Source organism: Phaenicophaeus curvirostris, chromosome 5 (assembly GCF_032191515.1).
Source record: "Phaenicophaeus curvirostris isolate KB17595 chromosome 5, BPBGC_Pcur_1.0, whole genome shotgun sequence".
Lineage (NCBI taxonomy): Eukaryota > Metazoa > Chordata > Aves > Cuculiformes > Cuculidae > Phaenicophaeus > Phaenicophaeus curvirostris.
This window is the reverse complement of record NC_091396.1, coordinates 61,573,941-61,593,915: the sequence shown is the minus strand read 5'-3', so window position 1 is coordinate 61,593,915 and position 19,975 is coordinate 61,573,941. Positions and strand designations below refer to the sequence as shown.

The window sequence follows — 19,975 nt, the reverse complement described above, 5'->3', positions numbered from 1 at the left end:
GCAGGGACGGATGGTTTGTTAGCATGAGCTGGGTGAGAACCAGCGTCAGCTGCGGTCTCTCAGGGTTCGTGTTTTTGCTGTCAAATAACCCAATCCAGCGCGTTTTAGAAACGTCTCCCTCACGGTTCCTCCCTCCCCCCGCAGGCCGGTGGCTCCGGGAGCTGCGGGCGCCCCCCGGGCGGCTCCGGGCGGGGCGGGGCGGGCGCGGCGGCTCTTCCCGCCCCCGGGGGGGAAGGGGCGGCCCCTCGGCCGCCCTACAGCTCCCTTCGGCCCGGGTAGCGGTTCCGCAGGGGCGGGATGGAGGCGGCGGCGGGGCTGCAGCCCTCGGGGAGCCGCTCCCTCGGCAGAGCCCTGTCCGGCACCCGCCTGCAGGAGCGCCCCGGCTGCCCGCCGCCCTCCGCCGAGGCGCGGGTGCTGGTCATCAACACGGGCGGCACCATCGGCATGGTGCAGGACGCCAAGGGTGAGACCCCGCGGGCTCCCGGGGGAGGGGGGCGGGTCCGGCATCCCCCCGGGGCCAGCATCTTCCCCCGGGGTCGCGCTCCGGCATATCGCCCCGGGCTCCCGCATCCTCCCCCGGGCTCCCGCATCCTTCCAGGGATCTGTGGTCCATAATTCCCCCAGGGATCCGGGGTCCATCTTCCCCCCGGATCCGCGGTCCAGCATCCCCCCGGGATCCCGCATTCCCCCCGGGGTCCAGCATCTTTCCCCCGGGGTCCCGCATCTTCTCCCAGGGTCGCGGTCCAACATCCCCCCCCAGGGTCCATCATCCCCCCGGGGTCCATCATCCCCCCGGATCCGCGGTCTATAGCATCCCCCGGAGTCCCGCATCCCCCCAGGGATCCGTGGTCCAGCATCCCCCTGGGGTCCGTCATCCCCCCAGGATCCGTGGTCCAGCATCCCCCTGGGGTCCTGCATTCCCCCCGGGGTCCCGGATCTTCTCCCAGGGTCGCGGTCCAACATCCCCCCCAGGGTCCATCATCCCCCCGGGGTCCATCATGCCCCCGGATCCGCGGTCTAGCATCCCCCCGGGGTTCGGCATCCCCCGGAGTCCCGCATCCCCCCCCAGGGATCCGTGCTACATCATCCCCCGGGATCCGTGGTCCAGCATCCCCCTGGGGTCCGTCATCCCCCCAGGATCCGTGGTCCAGCATCCCCCTGGGGTCCAGCATCTCCTTGGGGTCCAGCATCCCTCTGGGGTCCAGCATCTTTCTCCAGATCCATGGTCCAGCATCCCCCCAGGGTCGATCCTTCCCTGGGATCCTGCATCCCCTTGGGATCTGTGGTCCATCATTCCCCCAGGGATCTGTGGTCCATCCTTCCCTAGGGTCCTGCATCCCCCTGGGGATCTGTGGTCCATCATTCTCCCAGGATCCGTGGTGCATTTTCCACCTGGATCTGTAGTCCAGCATCGTCCTGGGGTCCGTCATCCCCCCAGGATCCGTGGTCCAGCATCCCCCTGGGGTCCAGCATCCCCCAGGGATCTGCCGTCCTGCATTCTCCTGGGGTCCAGCATCCCCCAGTCTCTTGTAGCTGCTGGGAACAACGCCTTCCTTTCTCTGGTCTTACCAGCTAGCAGTTTCGGTGGCTTAGCTGATAGGCACCTTTCCATCCACGCAGCGAGTCAGAGCAGGCTTTGGCAGAGGGCAACGTGTTTCCTGAAGCGTGAGTCCTTCCTCCCCTCCTCCGTGCGCTGAAAATGAAACCGGCTTACTTGTACCAGTCACACGGCTCTTTTTTTAACTCCAAAAGAGCCGCTGTCCCAGGCTTCCTGGAGAGCATGTGCCTCACATCCCCACTGGGAAGACCGTGGGCTGTTGGAGGTGGTGGCCACGTCAAGGGTTTTCAAGTGGTGACCTGACGGATGCAGCTGATGCAACTGTGGCAGCGTATGTCGTGCCAAGCGACCTAGTGATCGATATCAGATGCAGTGTCTGTGCTCACCTGCTTCTGGGCGGGCTTCTACTGCTCTCCTGCCATCTCTTGACTTCCTTCCAGAGATCATGAAAGAGTTCTGATCTGCCTTACCGCGAGGGGGTGAGACTTGCGTGGATCAAAAGGCCAGTTGTGCCAGCCCCACTCCCACCAGCTGCGAAATGTTCAGATCCAAATTGAACTCTGAGATGTCTCCGCATACTACCTGCATTTTACCTGACAGTTTCTAGGATACCTTCAGGCATATGCTATGTGCTTTCAGGTGCCCCTAAATGTCAGTAGCTAGGTACCTAAAACCTAAAATCCTTCCTGCCCCAGAACCCCAGTCCAGAAGCTGGTTGGGGTGGCACCTCAGCACCACTAAACCCTCACTCAGTAGGCACAGATCCCACAAGATGCCAGAAGCATCAGCCAACTAACGTATCTGGAGAAAAGAATGGATTTCATCCAGCTCTGACTTCCCGTGGGGCTGTGCCTTTCACAGCGTTGTTAGAAAGGGAAAAAAGGATCTTGTGTCAGGGCAGGAGGAGCAGAGGGGAGGGAAGCAGTCCAATTTTGATAAACATCTATGACGTTTCCTTTTTTCTTCACCTGGGAGGAAGTGGAGCATCCCAGGGCTTCCAGAGCTTGTGTCTGTCTAGGTTCAGAAGTGTGGGTACTTCTGTTCCCTACTACAGAATTTCAAGACTCTGCCTGAAATACCACCACAGCTACTCATTTGTAGGGTTAAACCACCTTAGAGCTTCCTAGGCTTTTTGTTTAATACATATCCTTCCTTCTCAGAAGATGGTGGCTGGCTGATCCTTCTTATTGTAGGGATGATGCTTTAAGGGGTTGTTCTGCTTTGTTTTTTATGGCTGTCATCTTTGTGTTTAATCTGTCAAAGTTATAAAAAAGAAGTGTGTATTTCAAATGACATGTGGTGACTTTCCTCTCTGCATTGTTTATACTCCAATAATTCCCCACTTCTGTTGTCTCAGCTTCTCAACCACCTTTGAAGCAAATAAATTAAAATCTCGTCTAATTCTTTTATAAATGAGCTCCATCACCTTTTCTCATCTTGCCTGTCTTTTCTTTTTCATTTTGCTTCACATGTGCCCATCATTAAAACGTGTAGTGAGTCGGTATCATTGGATCATATCTGTTAGATTGTTTGCACATCCTGGTGAGGGTTTCAACCTGCTTTTCATACACAAATCTGGCAGCAGAGCAGCCGGAGTACCTCTTTCAGAATATTTGGCACTCTTTAGTGTTCAGACAGAAGCTGGTGAAAGGGCATGGGAACGGCAGCAAGCTCCAAAGGAAAACACAATAGATCCTAATTTCTTTTTATTAATCAATGGATAGAAAGTATCTAGACCTTTCTACAACTATACCTAGAACTACGAATGTTTTATTTCAGGTAAGGTGAACAGAAGTATCTTCCTTGAGCTGCATGAAACTTTTCATAGCAGCTACTGCTCAAATTGAAAGGATCAAGCTAGGTTTCCACTTAATTAATTTCTGTCTAGGCTTACAAGCTTTTCTATGGTCTTTCCAGTTGCAGGAGAAGATGATTTTGTTTACAAAATCAGACAGTTTTGATAGGCTTAATGTATTCTGCAAGGAATGTGTTCCTGTGCAGAGCTGCCCTGGTGTACAAGACTGATACAATCACATTCTCTGGGCTTATTGATCATGTATGGAGCAATTATTTATCATCATGAGATCCGATTATAAGCCTCTTGCAGAGGTTCTGCAGTTGACATGTGCACGTGTGGCAACTGCAGCATATCTGGGACCTGTTGGACTTTCTGCACACCTATAGGGCACAGGAATCATTTACAGAAAATGGAGGGTCTGTTTGCGTGAGCTGGGTGACAACCAGGTTCAGTTGCAGACTCCCTCAGCATTCATGGTTTTGCCGTTGAATAAGCCAATTCAGTGCATTTTAAAAATGTTTTCCTCCTACTTACTTCCTCGCACAACAGCTCATTTCAGAAAGTAAAACTCCTTAGTGAGGTTATTGTGATACCAATTTTTGTGTCAAATTTGTGCTCATATTTCTCCTAGCTGGTGCCTTTAACAAGATTTTTTCCTTGGGCTTGTGGGCTGGCTCTCTTTCCTAGCTTTTACCTGATATATGAAGAAAAAAACACCCAAGAAATACAAGTAGAAGTAAGCTAGCTCCCCTTAGAAGGATTACTTGTCTTCTAATAGTCTGCCTGGGTAACTTAGTTAATTATCTGTCTTTTCTAGGCAGTGGACTGCCAGAGGACTGGCTACTGTAGTCCAAACCTTTTTCTGTTTGAAATCTGTTCACCTCACTTCTGAAAGCTCTAAGTATTACAGCTGCAGAAATGAGTATTTTGGAGAACGCTTTCTGCATTTACAAAATGTAGTTGTTACTCTTGGGGTCTGGCACTGTATACATATGTGCCACTTGTACTGATTTTCCTATAGGTAAAATCTGGTTCAGTGAAGTCCTTTGTATTCCTCAGGATGGAGAGTTTGTTAGGATTGGGGGTGATGACTTCAGGCATGCTGCGGTGCAGTATGCTTTTTCTCCCCAGTACCTGTGGTTCCCTGGGTGCAGATCCTAACTGATGCAAGCTGCATCAAACTTTTTCAGCTCCCTGTTCTCTGCTGCAGACCAGGTTGTAGGATATGTTCACAGAATCATAGAATAACCAGGTTGCAAGAGACCCACCGGATCATCGAGTCCAACCATTCCTATCAAACACTAATAAGTAGCTATAATTATGTTCTCTGTAGCACCGGAGTGAAAAGCAGAGTCCCCAAGTGTAGATGAGACAACTATGCTTGTTCTATTTGGCCACAATTCCCTGTTTGCTGTTCTGCCTTTGTCTGTTTGCTTTGTGATGCTGGGATTGGCCAGCTAAAGAGGGAGAGGACAGAAGTTGATGAGAGCTATTTGAACAAGTTGCACAGGCTGCCTCTTCTCTGCAGTGAAGTTGCTTCAAATACTTGGTTAGCAAGCTTGGCTCACAAAAGGTGTTTTCCATGCATAATAAAGTACAAGTCTTCTTGAAACAGTTGCATTTGAGTTCCCGTGTGTTTGCTTCTTGAAGCTGTAAAGCAGAAAACACTGCTAAAGGTGGACGCGTTCAGGGAGCTGCATAGGTTGCGAGTGGGGCATCTCAGACTTCTGCAGAATGGTTTAGGTTCAGTGCAAGCAACTGCAGAAGAATCCTGCCAGATTTGTGATTAAGAGGAAAGATGAGGAACTGCCATTTATAAAGAAGGGATTTAAGAATATTTATGTACAGCAGCTCTGCACTTCCATACAAAATACAGAAATGAAACGGTCAAATCCATTGTCAATATTCAAAACCAAAATGAGGATTGGACGAACAGAAGAATAATCAGACAATGCTTGAAACTGGGTGCATTCCAGAGCGAAGATGACTCTGTGCCCAAGTGCAGTAGTAGTGGCCATTTGTGACTGAGCTAGGAACATCCTTAGCAGGAAAAGCAGGGTTTATAGCTGAATGAAGGAAACATCCAGAGCTTGAAAGTGTTAAGTATAGTTTGTGAAAAAAAGTATTCCGGCAGGATTCCAAACAAATCCAGTCAAATGCTGTTGCCATCCTGTGAGAAAGTTGGCTACAAAGGGGCCTGCTGCTTCATTTAAGGCGAGCCAGGAGGGAGATTAAGGAGTTCTTAAGGGTTTTTCCATCAGTTTGCAAAGTAAATGGAAAATTATAAAACTACTATTGAAAATACTCTCTGTATTTTGGAGTATTTTAAATAAATTTTCTTGTTGAAAGGTGAAGGAAAAAAAATCCCCAGATTCTAAGTGGCATGACACTCATGTTTAAACAAAGAGAAGAACTAGGAAGTAGGAGAGTGTTATCTGGCCTTAAATTAGAACAATAGAATCGTGGAACGCTTTTATAGAATCATAGAATCATAGAATAACCAGGTTGGAAGAGACCCACCGGATCATCAAGTCCAACCATTCCTATCAAACACTAAACCATGCCCCTTAGCACCTCATCCACCCGTGCCTTAAACACCTCCGGGGAAGGTGACTCAACCACCTCCCTGGGCAGCCTGTTCCAGTGCCCAACAACCCTTTCTGTGAATTTTTTTTTCCTAATGTCCAGCCTAAGCTTGCTCCATTATAGATCATTTTAAGTTTCTTGTTAATACCAACTGCTTTTCAGGTGTGCTGGGATAGAAGACAACCATTGAGGAGAGAGGTATAATGCTGTGTTTGTAAATTCTGCCATAAGTCTTTTGTAGCTTATTACCATTTCTGAATATATGCTTAATGCTGAGGAAAGGATACAGAGGATATTCAATCCTTTGAATTGGAAAGGACCATGAAGGTCATCTAATCTACCGCCCCTGCAGTAAGCAAGGGCATCTTCAAGTGGATCAGGGTACTCAGAGTCCCATCCAACCTGACACTGAGTGTTTCCAGGGATGGGGCCTCCACTACTTCGCTGGGCAACCTGTTCCAGTGTTTCACCACCCTCATTGTAAAGAAATTCTTCCTTATTTCCAGTCTAAATCTACCTTCCCTTATTTTAAAACTGCTTGTCCTGTCACAACAAGCCTTACTAAAAAGTCCCTCCCCAGTTTTCTTATAGCCTGCTTCAGGTACTGGAAGGCCACTATAAGGTGTCCCCGGAGCCTTCTCTTCTCCAGGCTGAGCAACCCCAACTCTCTCTACCTGTCCTAATAGTAGAGGTGCTCCAGCCCTCGGATCATTCTCATGGCTCTCCTCTGAACCTACTTTCGTTAGCTCCATGTCCTTCCTGTGCTGAGAGCTCCAGAGCTGGATGCAGGAACAGCTAGAACTAAGCAGGAGTGGTGTAATGAGGTTTGAGAGGTTTTTTGCCATCTGGACAAGTGGTACAAAACACATTTGCCGAGATTAAACTGAGCAATAACACCAGTAGAACCTTCATGTCCCGAAGAAAGTTCCCTGAATAAAAAAAGTCTCAAAATGTCAGACTTAAGAAAAACAAAGTGACCCCTGGCCCTAGACACCAGAACTGTTGCTTCCTCGATGGGGTATTGAGAGATGTGTTGCAAGTGAAATTCATGAATGAACTCAGTTCTATGATGCTGATATCAAAAATCTAGGTGCCTTTCTGGCTAACAGAGAATGGTGTGTGGATTCCCTTGGAAACACCTGGTTTGCAGTCAGGACACCTGCAGATTCAGCACACAGCATATGTGCCTAGGCTGGTTTAAGTCCTAAAAGTTGTAGGGCTCCTGCCACAGAGAGAAATGCAATATCACGGGTAGGGAGAGGGTGAACAGAGCTAAAGATGCATTCATGCTTTTGACTTTTTCGACTGAGCAGCTTTTATTCATCTTCTCTACCTGTGGTCAATTGAGATTTCGTTCCTAAACCTGCTGGTGGAAAGTACCTATTGAAGAGAGGGTCATTAGAACACGTTTGATTAAGACCTTCCTGGGAAGCTGAGGTTTTGCTATATCTGTTAATGCTCAATACCTACTGTGGGGTTTGCTTGGGCTTTCTCTTTTATTTATCCCTTTTCTCTATGGAAATGCTGTTGCTGTTGACAGTGAGACGCGACATGCAGCTTTCCAACCCGTACCGTGCTGTTTCTGCCAATGCTGCTGTAGGCGAAGGAGCTTAGGTGAAGACACTGCAAATTCATGGTACAAACAAATGCTCAGCGTTAGGTAAGGCCACAAGGTAGAGAACAGCTATGGCAAATGTAAAAAAGAATGGTAGCTTTTTGCCACAGCTACAAAAAATGACTTCTTGTCTCTGATGCTTATCAGTATTTGCACACAACCAACAATTAAAAATAGGTAAAATAGAAATTCATATGGAGAAAATTTGTAATGTTATTTCTCTTAAATAAAGGATTTATTTACTTCTAGTCAAGAAATAATAACTGCATGGAGATTTATTTGTTTTATCCCATTTTCATGCTCTTAAACTGGCAACAGACTGTTTAAATCTAGTTTGGAAGGATGAGCGAACAGCTGTGTAACTGGACTTATTCGCCCCTGGCTGTGCCACTTGCTTCCTCCCATCCCTGCTCCTTCATTTACTTGTGATATTCTTTATTTTTAAGGACTTGCTCCTGAGGCCAACAAATTAGTAAGCAGCTTGAAAACAATGCCGATGCTGCATGATGAGGCATATGTCCAGGAAACAAAACTGAACAACGTCCATGAACTTCCAGATAACACACTGGTGCTCCCGTAAGTACATTTTCCTTGGGGAGAGTGAGCTAGGAAGTATCATGTTAATTTTCAGATAATTACATCTCTAAAAATTTACTGTGAAGAATCCATTATGAGATTAACAAAAATGCTTATATTGACTTAAAAGGAAAAAGCCTACCACGTCTGATGCTATAGAAAACATCTAGTTTGATATATATGCAGTGAAGTGTCTTAATACTACTTGAGAAATAACTTTTAAATTGGGCAACAAGTAACCATTCGGGACAGATTAGTCCTGTGTTTTTTTCTCTTGGTTTGGCTATTGATTTGCTGTGCAAACATACAAATGTTCTGTAGAAGCTAAGAAAAGTGTAGGTACAGCTCTGTAAATTATCTTCAGCATAGTTCTGAAACATTAGCATCTAATTAATGCATCTCTGAAGGCTGCCTGTTTTTCAAAAGCTCTAAAAGCTGATTGTCTTTCCCAAATTTATGCAACATTATGATAATAAGCAGTGGGCTTATAATTAATCTGCGTTGCTTCTTAACTGTTGGGCAATGATTAATAAGCTTGTAGATTTTATTTAGAGGGCAGTATGCTAATTTGAGATAGTCCTCAGCTGTGATGAATGACTGTACCCTTGTAAACATGTTAACTTCACACAAAGGAGGATTTTACACAGTCATTCAAAAGTAAATGGGAGTATAGCCGTAAAAATTGATATTTTTTTAATTTTGTAAAAATTGACTTTTTTTAATCTTTAAAGAGAAAATCCGAACGTTTAAAGAAAATATAAGGTTTATGAATTTCTTTCTATTTTGTATTGAGGTCTCTGTGTAAAAGCTTTTAAAAGTAACCGCTTAAAAGGCAGATGGCAGGAAGAGGGCTAAAGAGAAAACACATGGACTCCCAGTAGAGCAGTATTGATGTGAACATACAGTTTGTGTTAAATATGATGGTTATACTAAGAAAAATGGAGCTCTGTTAACGGTACTGTGCTTGTAACTGAATAACTTTAAGGGATTTGAAATATAACAGAACTACCCTAACATGCCCAACTGTGTGAGTCCTCAAAATACTTCTCCTGGCACACGTTTTCCATGAAGAACAAAAAAGCTTAAAACCATCATTCACGATAAAAATTGAGGCTTAAAAAACAATCTTTTCCTGGTTTCTGGAGGTTAGTTATGGCAATTTGCCACTTTCTCTTTTGCGCTAGCTAAGTGATATTTTAACTAGGCAGTTGAGAAATAGCGTGAGTTTCTGAGCAGAGAAAATAGGAGTATTTTGTGAACTTTGTATATCTCTGTGATAACCTGGATGTAAGAGGAAAGATACAATCTCTGTTTAGAGAGAGGCATAAAAAGTGATAGACTAGGCTGGTCTCTGGTGTTGGTATGTCATGTTTTATTTAAAAAGCACTTCCTCAGGGGAGCTTTCTTTTCACAGATTTTCAGCTGACTTCCAAAGTTGCTCTTAGCACGTGTAAATGTGATATCCAACAAGGCCATTCGAGTCTAACTTCTTAGGTACAGTATGTCAGTTGGTTATGAATGAAAACTACACGTTGTTTAAATGCTCTCTCTGCTGTACGCAAATGTCCTGCAGGCTTCATGAGGGGAGTGGGTCTGCAGATTTTATTAGCTGATGAATTGCCAGTTGATTCTTGGGTTTGTGTACTTTGTTTTTATTGCTGTAAATATATACAACAATAGTGAGTGGGAACAAAACACTATTGCGAATGCTGAAGGAAGGTAATCAACTTTTCTGTGCTCTAAGCACTTTATTTTGGGAACTTCTATACATCCATGCAGTATTCTGGTCTTTTCTGTGGCCTTTCAATATCTTCCAGTGTAAATGTTGAATTATCTATCACAGTTAGAGCTGGCAGGGAAATTTCCATCATCCCCAGGCAGTGTATGAGCATTGAGAATACTCTGAAGATGACCCTGTTACACGTGCTCCTGGATGGCTCTGCCTGGAAGAGCAAGTAGGAAGGACAGAGATGGCCTGCTAGAAGTTCTTTGTTAGCTGCTTGTTGGCCTCTGTGTTGCTAGATAGGAACATATCGCATGTAACTTAAGAATAGGTGAAAATGGTGGAGATTCTATCCTCTTCTGAGCTTCAGAAAGGTAGCAGAAAATAATGTTGGTAGGGTTCTTTTTTTACCCCAAATCTTAACTAGCCAAATGGAATTCATATGTAGTTGACTTTGCTCTCTAGTATGGAGTAATGGACATATTTTGTGGGGTAAAACACATACTCTGTATGGAGTTCACGTGGCTGGCAAATCAAAGTCGTTGAAGGGTGATGTTTCTTGAGATAGGTAGATGGAAAAAGGGAGACGTGTGGTCCTGGGGAGCAGGGAGAGCAAACAGAATGCTTAAAGCTAGGACAATCCTACTGTGATTCCATAGCTGTCATTGCCTTTGATAAGTACACTCCAAAACTGGGATTATGCACTTTTATAAAATGTTTGAGTGCCTAGACACTTCTTAATCTTTGGTGTCCATCTGCTGGGCTACACGCTGCATGATGTTTGCAAGTATTACATTCCTCAGCCCCACAGGTACTTTACCCTATTACGTGACTCTTTGGATTTGTTTGGTTTGGGTTTTTTTAACTTGCATAGTTAGTTTGTCTTGTTTTTATTGCATTTCTAGTGGTCTTTTCCCAGCTGTCAAGGTTGCACTTGTTCAGTAGCCAATAATTGATTGCCACTCAGTTGTTTATAGTCCTGGTATGAGATAGCAAACCATTTTTACAAGGCTAGCCTGTTCTTAGCAAAGGCAACAGTTTACTTGAAGATCCTAATTAACCCAGAGAGATTTCTCTGAAATCTGAGGTCAGAGAAACTGAGAAGAGTGGATCTTCTAAAGGTCACAAAAGTGAATCTGAGTCATAAGTCTCTTAAGAGATGATACCCTTTGTGTCAGAGAAGAACATCTATTTATAGTTTGTCTATTGATATTTATCAAAGGATCAGGAAGTAATTGCAAATCTTCTGTAAAGAGTTCTTCTTTCCCTATAACCTTTGGGAACTTTGTAGATTCTTCTCAATAGTTTATGAAATGTTTTTTTGGACCCTGAACCTTGGTATTGATTTTTATTAGAACACCATTCCAAACTTAAAGTAACTCTGGGTTGTTCTTTGCTGTCTTTAGTGGTGCCAGCTCCTCCCTGCCTCCTAAATTATATTTATTATTAAATTAAATTTAGGGATTTGTGCTTTATACCACATCAAGCCTTGAGCTTCTAAATTTAGAACTTAATGATCCCAAATTAAGACCATTATTTTGCCATAGACTTGGGGGATGGGGAGGAACAGGGTGAAAACTACTGATTTAGAGAAAAAATCAGAAGTGGTGAGCTGATATTAGCTCTAAGAACTCTTTTTTTTTCCCAATTCTCTTTCTTCTTAGTGTCTCTAAGCAAAACAAGAGAATATTTTACACAATCCTTGAGCTATCACCGCTGCTTGATTCTTCCAACATGACACCAGAGGACTGGGCCAAAATTGCAAAGAAGCTTGAGGTACTGTGGTGTGAGATAATAATTCATTTGTTGCTTGCACAAAACCAGCAGTATACCTAGTATACTTTGCAAGATAGAACAATTCAGTAGTGTATGTGTATCTGGTTTTTATTTAAAATGTAAATGTAATGTACCTTGCATAGTTACTTGCAAAGTAAAAGTACTGCGCTTGCAAGGCCTGATAATTTTTTTTTCCTTTTGAAAATGTTGAAAAGTCATAAAAATTATATAGTTCTTCCAATGATGAGCTGTGCCACAATTCTGTACAAGAAAATAAAATAGGGAAATTGCAGGTATGATTGAATAAGTTCTGTAATATGTAGGCTGATATGTTCTAAAACATTTACTTAAATTCACTGTCCAGAATTTTTGAATAAAATCCTTAGGGAAAGGTGACTTAACCAAAGGTTGCTTAGTTACACATCATTCAAGTGCTCAAATAACTTAATAGTTGGCTATTGACATGGAATATTATTTCATGTCTTTATGCCTTTCTTACTGTGGACATAGATGGACTTGACTAGCTTTTGCTTTGCATCCAGTATTAAAAAATGCTGCCATGGTTCGGTTTTCCACACTGGGAAATGTTTAAAGCCCTAGGTATCTCTGCATATATAGATAAACTTATTACATCTTTCTCTAGATTAAAAAAAATCAGCATTTCTGTGCTCCTGTCTCTGTGTGAACTTAGCTTTGTGCTTTTAAGAAAGCAGAAATGTGAAACGTTTCAAATACTTCACACCAGGAATTCATACACAGCTGTTAGAAGTAAATAACCGTGGCCCTAGTAAGATATTCCGCTTCCACTCCTGCTCGCTCTACGATAGTTGGCTTTATTGTGTAAATTTTCTTCTTCAACCAAACTGTAGAAAGGCATGCAAGCAGCGTAGTAACGCAGAGGATAATGCTGAATATCGTCTTTCACCTTTAGGTCCTCTAATCCTCAAACCACCAAACTAGGGATGATGCTTCTCCTATTAAATGCACCTTGCTAGGGCAGAGATGGAGCTGGTATATAGATGGAGATCCTCTAGGATGAAGCAGGGGTGCATTTGCAGAAGGCTCAGGGTCAAGAGTAGAAGGGAATCCCATGCTAAGCAGGAGAGAATGTACCTTTCTTCCTTAATAGCATATTAGTTTTATTAAAAAAAAAATAAAATTGTTTGTTTCTTGTACACAAAATACAGCTTCGCTGTATATACAAATATCCAGTTCATGCAAGTGAAAATTGCTGAGAAGGGAAGAAGAAACCCTTTTATAACTGTGGGACTTACCTGTAGACGCTGCCACTTTGTATTCGTCGTGGACACAATCTTGGTAGGGCCCTAACATGCTGCTGAGTTTCCACACCAAAGCATTCTAAGATGTTTCTGTGGGGCATCTCCTTAGTTGCCAGCCTGATCTTTTACATTATGAAGCTTAAATCAAGCTCAGTTCTTTTGTATCTAATGAGGTTCATAAGGCTGAAATATTTGCCAGCCTACTAACTGAGTTAGAGAGAACAAGTGGATGTTGCTATGATCTTAGCCATTCTTGAAATTTTCTTATGTTGTTACTACATTGGTAAATAACTACAGCAAGCTTTTTGCATCATGCTATAGTTTGTCCTACAGAGAGATCTTGCAACGTTGGCTGTTGTTCTGCTGCCTAACTTGTTAGAGATAAGCAGAAATCCCCTGAAACTTCCCATAGGTGGCAACATGTAGTCATGAGTGTCAGTGAGGAAACAGCAAAAGGACAAGTACAAATCTGCAGGGGAGTTCGGAGGTGACCTTAATATCAGAGATGCCAAATGTGTGTGCGTACTGTAGCTTAAAAGTGTAATTACAAAGAAATCCTGCTTAATTCTGTGGCAACCCCCTGCTTCTTTTCCCCACGCTGGCTCTTCGTGTATCTGCTTAGACTTTGATGTCATCCATTCTATATTACCAAATTATATCAGAGACACCAGTGTCTCTCGCTACAGTGTTTACTATATGCATCACTCTTAAAATAGAGGAACCAATTCCTTTTTCCTCCAAAAGCCAGCAGATGTCTTTATTCCAAGATGAACCGTGCAATTCATGGCTTTGCATTAGAAAAAATTCCTGTGTGGAATTGTATATAGATTAAAGTTATTGTAAAATTCCTTTTTGCATCTGTACATGCCTGATGGTCTAAGGGACTTCTAAAAAAAACAGCAAGTGTGTGCACATTAATGAACAACAATAAGCCTCTTCACCCCTTTTTTTTGCTGCAGAAATCACATTCTGCTACAGAAAGGATGACTTTTCAACAGAAGAGGGCACTCTTACACTGGCAATTTGCCTGTCTGCCACCCGGATTAAAGGGACTGTTTTTTTCTATATGTTATGATAGCCTTGGTTTGCTTAATCTGTTCCAGTAAATGATGTAATCCCTAAAGTAAAAGCAGCAACAAGAAATCAGACTATACGACTAATTTGCATATGTTAACATTCCTGTTTAAAGCCATCGCTAAGCTTTTCTTAATTAGCAGTCTTCTGGTTTAAAAATGCTGCATTAATATGTATACATAGAAGAATCTCTTTGACTGTTCCATAATTAGAATTACTGGCTCTAGTGCTTAGTGTCCTATTAATTCTTAATTGTATTTAAACTGAAAACAGGATAACTTTGGGAGGAATTATGCGTGTCGTACCCTTTAAAGTATTCTGCTGTTGCTTCCACCAGTGAAAATAATGCAGTATGTACCTCTCTTGCTGATGCCAGTGCATTGGTCTAACAATGTGAAAACTGTCTCTCCATCTCCAGGAGCATTATGAAAAGTACGATGGTTTTGTGATCCTTCATGGCACTGATACCATGGCCTATACAGCTTCAGCTTTATCCTTCATGTGTGAGAACCTTGGTAAAACTGTTGTTCTGACAGGATCTCAGGTAATGGACTTAATTTGAAGTCGAAGTCAGAAGCCTTATTTTATATTTTTATAACTAGGTAGTATCCTGATTATCACCAGTTTAGTAGTGTAGGGTGAGCCTCTGGCCAGAGTGAATGGTCACAGTGCTGATAGAAATTAGTGAGAATTGACGGGTTCACCAGCTGAGGATCTGCCCCATAATTTTATCATTAATGACTTTACAACTCTGTACCAAATCAGACCAGTAGTTCATTATGGCTGGGGCCAGATGCTTCAGAAAAAAGGATATAAGAGCCTGTCATTGGCCATTGTGTATTAATCGGTTTATAAGAGAAGCATCTTTCCAGCCTCAGGTGGCTGCTGGTTGTTAGTTGTGTTTTTTTCTTTTAAAGCCCCGAAGCTTATTATTTCTTACTTCAGCAGTTGTTATTGTGTCTTATGTTACTCATTGTTGCATTCTTCATAACTTTTTTGATAATCTCTAAGCATTAGATGCGTTTTTGATCAATACTGTTCTACAAGGCATCTAACATGGTCTGTTTCCTTCCCTCTAAAGACTATGTGTATTAATTTTCATTCTCTGAGCTAGAGATCAACCCTTTGCATATCCTCTGAGGGGGAGGGGTTGTCTTACTAGAATAGCTTGCTTGAATGTAAAATACAGCTCTAATCACAAAAGAGAGATGAAACATCATGCTGTAAAATTCCCCTCCCCCATCTCATAACTTCCCTTTCATATGTGGTCTATTTGAAGTCAAAATACACAAGTCTAGGAAGGAGAAGGCTCACATTTACTGCCTTGACGTGGGGCAGTCTAGTTGTGATACATCATATTCAAGGTTTTACTTTCTTTTTGGCTTTATTGCTTGGAGATCTGCCTGATATATGATCTTGCAACGGAGTATGTGGGTTTGGTGTTTTTTTTTCATTGCTGAAAGGAGCTCTGCTCTCTGTTAATAAAGAGGCAATCTGAAAAGGCATGGAAGTCATCACTCAGCAGAACAAATTTCTGGTTTTAATCTTGTCCTTTTCTGTTGGTAATAACCTGCTGGCTCAGTTTTTCTATACTGTGGGGAAAGATGGTGCAAGAGAGCTGTTGTGACGCTGACAGTGGCAGTTCTGTAATTCTGTGATCTGGGGCTGTTGCTTTTTCACTGTACAATTACTTCTTCCATGCTCAGTTGCTTTAGCTATGCCTGCCTATTTTTTATATTTTTCCTGAATGAGTCTTTCAATCTGTTTAATCACACTAGAATCATCTCTATATTAGCTTTTAAGCACTTATGTTATAAAAGTTTGTTAAACACAGAGGGAAACCCTGCCATCTGCTGCAGTCTACAATAGTTTGGATGAAGAAGGAAACTTTATTTGTCATAAATCATTGTTACATAAATTATTCATGTATTTATATTGTGTAAGTTGGACTCTTTTTTCTGCTGTGTAGGCTTTACATAAGGGACAGGGTGTAATTTCAGTCTCTGCTCTTTAGGTGCCCATATATGAGTTGCAGAATGACGGCCGAGCCAACCTTCTTGGGGCACTCCTCTTTGCTGGGCAGTTCGTGATTCCCGAGGTCTGTTTGCCTGTGAAGACCGTCTCAGAAGCTACTTTACTCCCTCTAGCCAGAACACATACTTACATGCTCAAAATATCTGATAGGCAGTAAGGAAGTGCACTTAAACAGGAAGATAAAGGGATTCTGCTGAGGTAACAAGCACTTGCATGGCAAAGCAGGTGCCGTTTTTTCAGGAGTCATATCCTGTTTTGCCCATATGCAATATATAAAGAATACCAAGTCTGAAATGTAGCTTGCAGCAGGCTTGAAATCAGAGGTTCCTTCGCAAATACGTGGGATCTGAAACACTGTTAAGTCAGTTTTTGTAACTGAAAGTTACTTTCAAGTTCTAAAGTTGCTCTGGAACTCATAGGAGTGTCTTCTTGCTCTAGTTCCTGAAGACTGAAGTGTCAAGGATAATATACGTAGTGGATGTCGAATTACCACCAGGGTCTCCGCACCCTGCCTTTCAATTAAGATGCTGTTGCTGTGCAACCCAAAAATCTGAGAGAAAACTGGTCATGTTACACCTCATTTCACTTCTGCCATGCTCCCAAAGGCAGTTCTTGTAAACCAGCAGCAGTAGCTGACTGACTAAGATCTTCATAACTAACAATAACTTTGAGTTATCTCTGTTCCTTCAAATTCCAGCTGACAGACTTTGAGGGACTCAAGAAGGAACCCAGTTATTTTTCTGTGGTAACCCTTTTGAAAGTTATCCTCTTTTTCACTAGGCCTTTTGTTAAGGTTTTAGCCTCTGAAGTTAAATATAACTGATGAACTTATTTAAAAGTCCACACTGCTTCTTTCCTCTGTCTCTGTATTGGACTCAGGCAAATTTGCTGTCTCCTAGACTATGCCTCATGAGAGGATTATGAAACTAGTTAGCTCTTAACTTGTTTTGTTCTTCAATTCTTAAACCAATGTGTGACAGATGTGCCAACGTTTTGAAAGGGTAAGAGTTGTAAACATCTACTAGCCTCTGAGTTGCTTTAAAGATTTAGAAAACACTTTAAAAAGGACAGACTACAGTATTTATCTACTGAATCTTTTAATTACTGGCTTATTCATAGACCTGTTTCTTTACTTGTCTTGCAGGTGTGCCTGTATTTTTATAATAAACTGTACAGGGGAAATAGGGTGACTAAGGTGGATGCTGGGAGTTTCAATGCCTTTTCCTCACCTAACCTGCCTCCACTTGCAAATGCTGAGGTTGATATTACAAGTAAGCAACATCATCTCTTAAGCCTTGTAATTTATGCCACATGCAATACAACTCTAGCTGAAAAGAATCTGTGTCTGTAGTTGAAATGCTGTTTTTAAGCTCAAACAACTTTGAGGGCCCTGTAGCTTGACTGCACTTTGTCTGCTCTGAAACTGTTGAAATATTAGTAAGGCTGAGAATCTGTGACTCAATAGCATTTATCTTTTGAGTATAGATGTGAGCTAGACTGACTTTGAGTAAAGATCCAGACTAACCAGAGGGAATGTTGCCCCTGTGTCATGAAAATGCTTGCTCTGAAGATAAAAGTGAGGGTGTAAGGACTGAAAGAACAAAGACTTTAATCTCATTAATGACTATGCTGGGCTCTGAAATCAGGGAAAAGACTCATTGCAGAGTACTTGCAGCTTCAACAGATTCTCTATTTGATGCATGCATTGTGTAAGATATTATACTGGATATTTAGGACCTGTCTAAAGTGCAAGCACAGTGAAAACAGCAGACCTAAAATATGCTGTGTGAAGTCTTTTCCCCCAAACTTACTCAGACTCCTCATAACTTCTGTGTGTCCATTTTTTTAAGGAGAAGAAAAACTGCCTAAAGATTTCGGTATCCATCTGTAAAGTCATTAACACATTGATGTCTGTTCTACGATAAAGTCATAGTGTGGAGAGAAGAGAGAGACATTTGGAGTCCCGTCAAATGAGGAGTTGCCAAAAAATGTACTAAAGGACAGTTTAAAAAAATATAAAATGTTATGCAAGCTGCTTTTGGATAGGTTAGGTCTATTAAAGAGGAGTAGGACTTGGTGACAACCTCCATTATTTCCAAAACCAGGAAGTCGTTGGGGTTCCTGAATTCTTTTGCCAGATGCTGTTAGTGGCAGTAGGAGCTCTAGCCCCGTGTAGTGCAGGATGCCATTCTGAATGGCTTCTACTGCTAGAGAGCAACATTCTGCAGTCTGGAAAAATAAACTTATCCTTTCCACCTAATGAGTGGGAGTTACATAACAAAGTTCCAGGGTCAAAGTGCCGTGTTTGTCGCAGCAAAATACAAACTGAGACACCATGTGAAATATTGTAGTGGTCCATAAGACATCTCTCGGGTAGAGAGGCTGCCACTGTCGTATTACTATGCGGTGTCAAATACAGTGTCTCTGAAATCAACAGTTCACAGTTGATTGTTGCATTAAATTGGAGAGAATCTTCTTTCTTGGGTTTTTATGAATGGCATCAAATAGGGTATAAATAAATTCTGTTTACTGACTGATCAATAATGAAATCAATCTGCAAATTGCATGCTAGTTCTCTTTTGGGTTTGAATGAACTATTTTGTGATTCTTTTCCTATAGTCGAAAGTTATTAAGTACTTCCTTTGGCCTACATTGGGTCCCATTATCTTTTCAATAGAATGCCCCATTGAGATCAGTGGGGATTTCTGATTTAAAAACTGATGGTGTGATAGGCTCGATTTTTATTTGTTTCAGTTGTTTACCCTGTTAGAGTAGCATCATTTATCCAAGGTGACGGTGTCAGTATTGAAGAATTGTTTCATTTTGGAAAAACATAGTTTGTAGTATGGTCAATCTACGATTGCTGCTTTATTTTGTCTGAAGAAATTGTTTGAAACATCGCTGTCTCCCTTGAGTTTGCTTCTACAATCCTCATACGAAGCCTTCATGGAGACAAGGAACCACCTGGAACTTTTAAAAACAAATCAAACAAATTTAGCATCTTTTAACTCTTTTTTTCAAATGATTTTGTATAGCGCGTCTTAATCCTCCTGTAGACAGGGCCGACTCCTGCTGCTTCAGGAGAGCAATCTGAGGATGCCAGGAGGAGTAGACCATGTGCAGAAACTCTTCCTCAAGCTTCCCAGTTTTGTTAAAGCCAGGAATGAAAACTCTAGAAAAGCAGTGGGGGAGACGTGATAGGATGAAGGGAGTGGGGAGTGTAATGGGATCATGGGTTGGTACAGAAGAATGAGGAGAGGACATGCTGTTTGGGACTATGCAATGATCTACTTCAGAACCAGAGAGGAGAAGGAGACACTTAGTCCTCTTCACTGCCCTAGATGCAGCTCTCATCTTAATTTTAATATCCATTTTTCACCCTGTTCCCTGTTCAGGTAAGGCTCCCAGTGGTTTTCTGATCTCTTCAAGCAGCTGTGTTCTTGATCAGATACTTAACTGTGTTAGCAGTGCCTGAGAGTCCTGTTATCCAGTTTTAGATAAGCAAGTTTGTTAGCTTTCTCAAGACTTTGAATTTAGCACAAGAAACTCCTGTAAGAAACTGAAAAATTCTAGTCCACTCCTGAAATAAGAAACCCAATGCCAATGGGAAGTACTTTTGCACCAGAATCAAAAAATCTCTGTGTGAAATGAACAATATAGAAGTAAGAAAAATATTTCTGAAATCTCAAAGCTTATAAAATAACAGACCTCACCTTATTCCTCCCATATTCTGGAAACAGGAGAGACAAGGAGGACTATTTCACTTGAAATGTGTAAAGAGTCTCTGTATATTTCATAACTGATTACTCTGTTTTCTGTTGCCCTAATGAAGCAAATATGAAACTTGTTTCGTTACCAGGGCTGGACTTTCTTCATCACACATGCACGTAACTTCTGGGAGTGGTGCACATGCACGGGGCTGTATGATAAGGAACGTGTAGGGGATGAACAAAGC

General features: G+C 42.4%; 1 protein-coding gene across 3 annotated transcripts in view; it reads left to right on the top strand.

Moving 5' to 3' along the window:
• The first annotated feature begins 255 nt into the window (after positions 1–255).
• The window catches only part of ASPG (asparaginase), a 50,133-nt gene continuing 30,413 nt past the window's right edge, over positions 256–19,975 (top strand). For all 3 annotated transcript variants that reach the window (XR_011337428.1, XM_069856845.1, XM_069856844.1), the window contains exons 1-6: positions 256–463; positions 8,004–8,133; positions 11,521–11,632; positions 14,405–14,530; positions 16,001–16,084; positions 17,165–17,291. Coding sequence is in view for 2 of the 3 variants with exons in the window: in XM_069856845.1 (XP_069712946.1) it covers positions 298–463; positions 8,004–8,133; positions 11,521–11,632; positions 14,405–14,530; positions 16,001–16,084; positions 17,165–17,291 (745 nt within the window). In the remaining variant the exon portion in view is untranslated. The remainder of the gene's footprint in view (positions 464–8,003; positions 8,134–11,520; positions 11,633–14,404; positions 14,531–16,000; positions 16,085–17,164; positions 17,292–19,975) is intronic.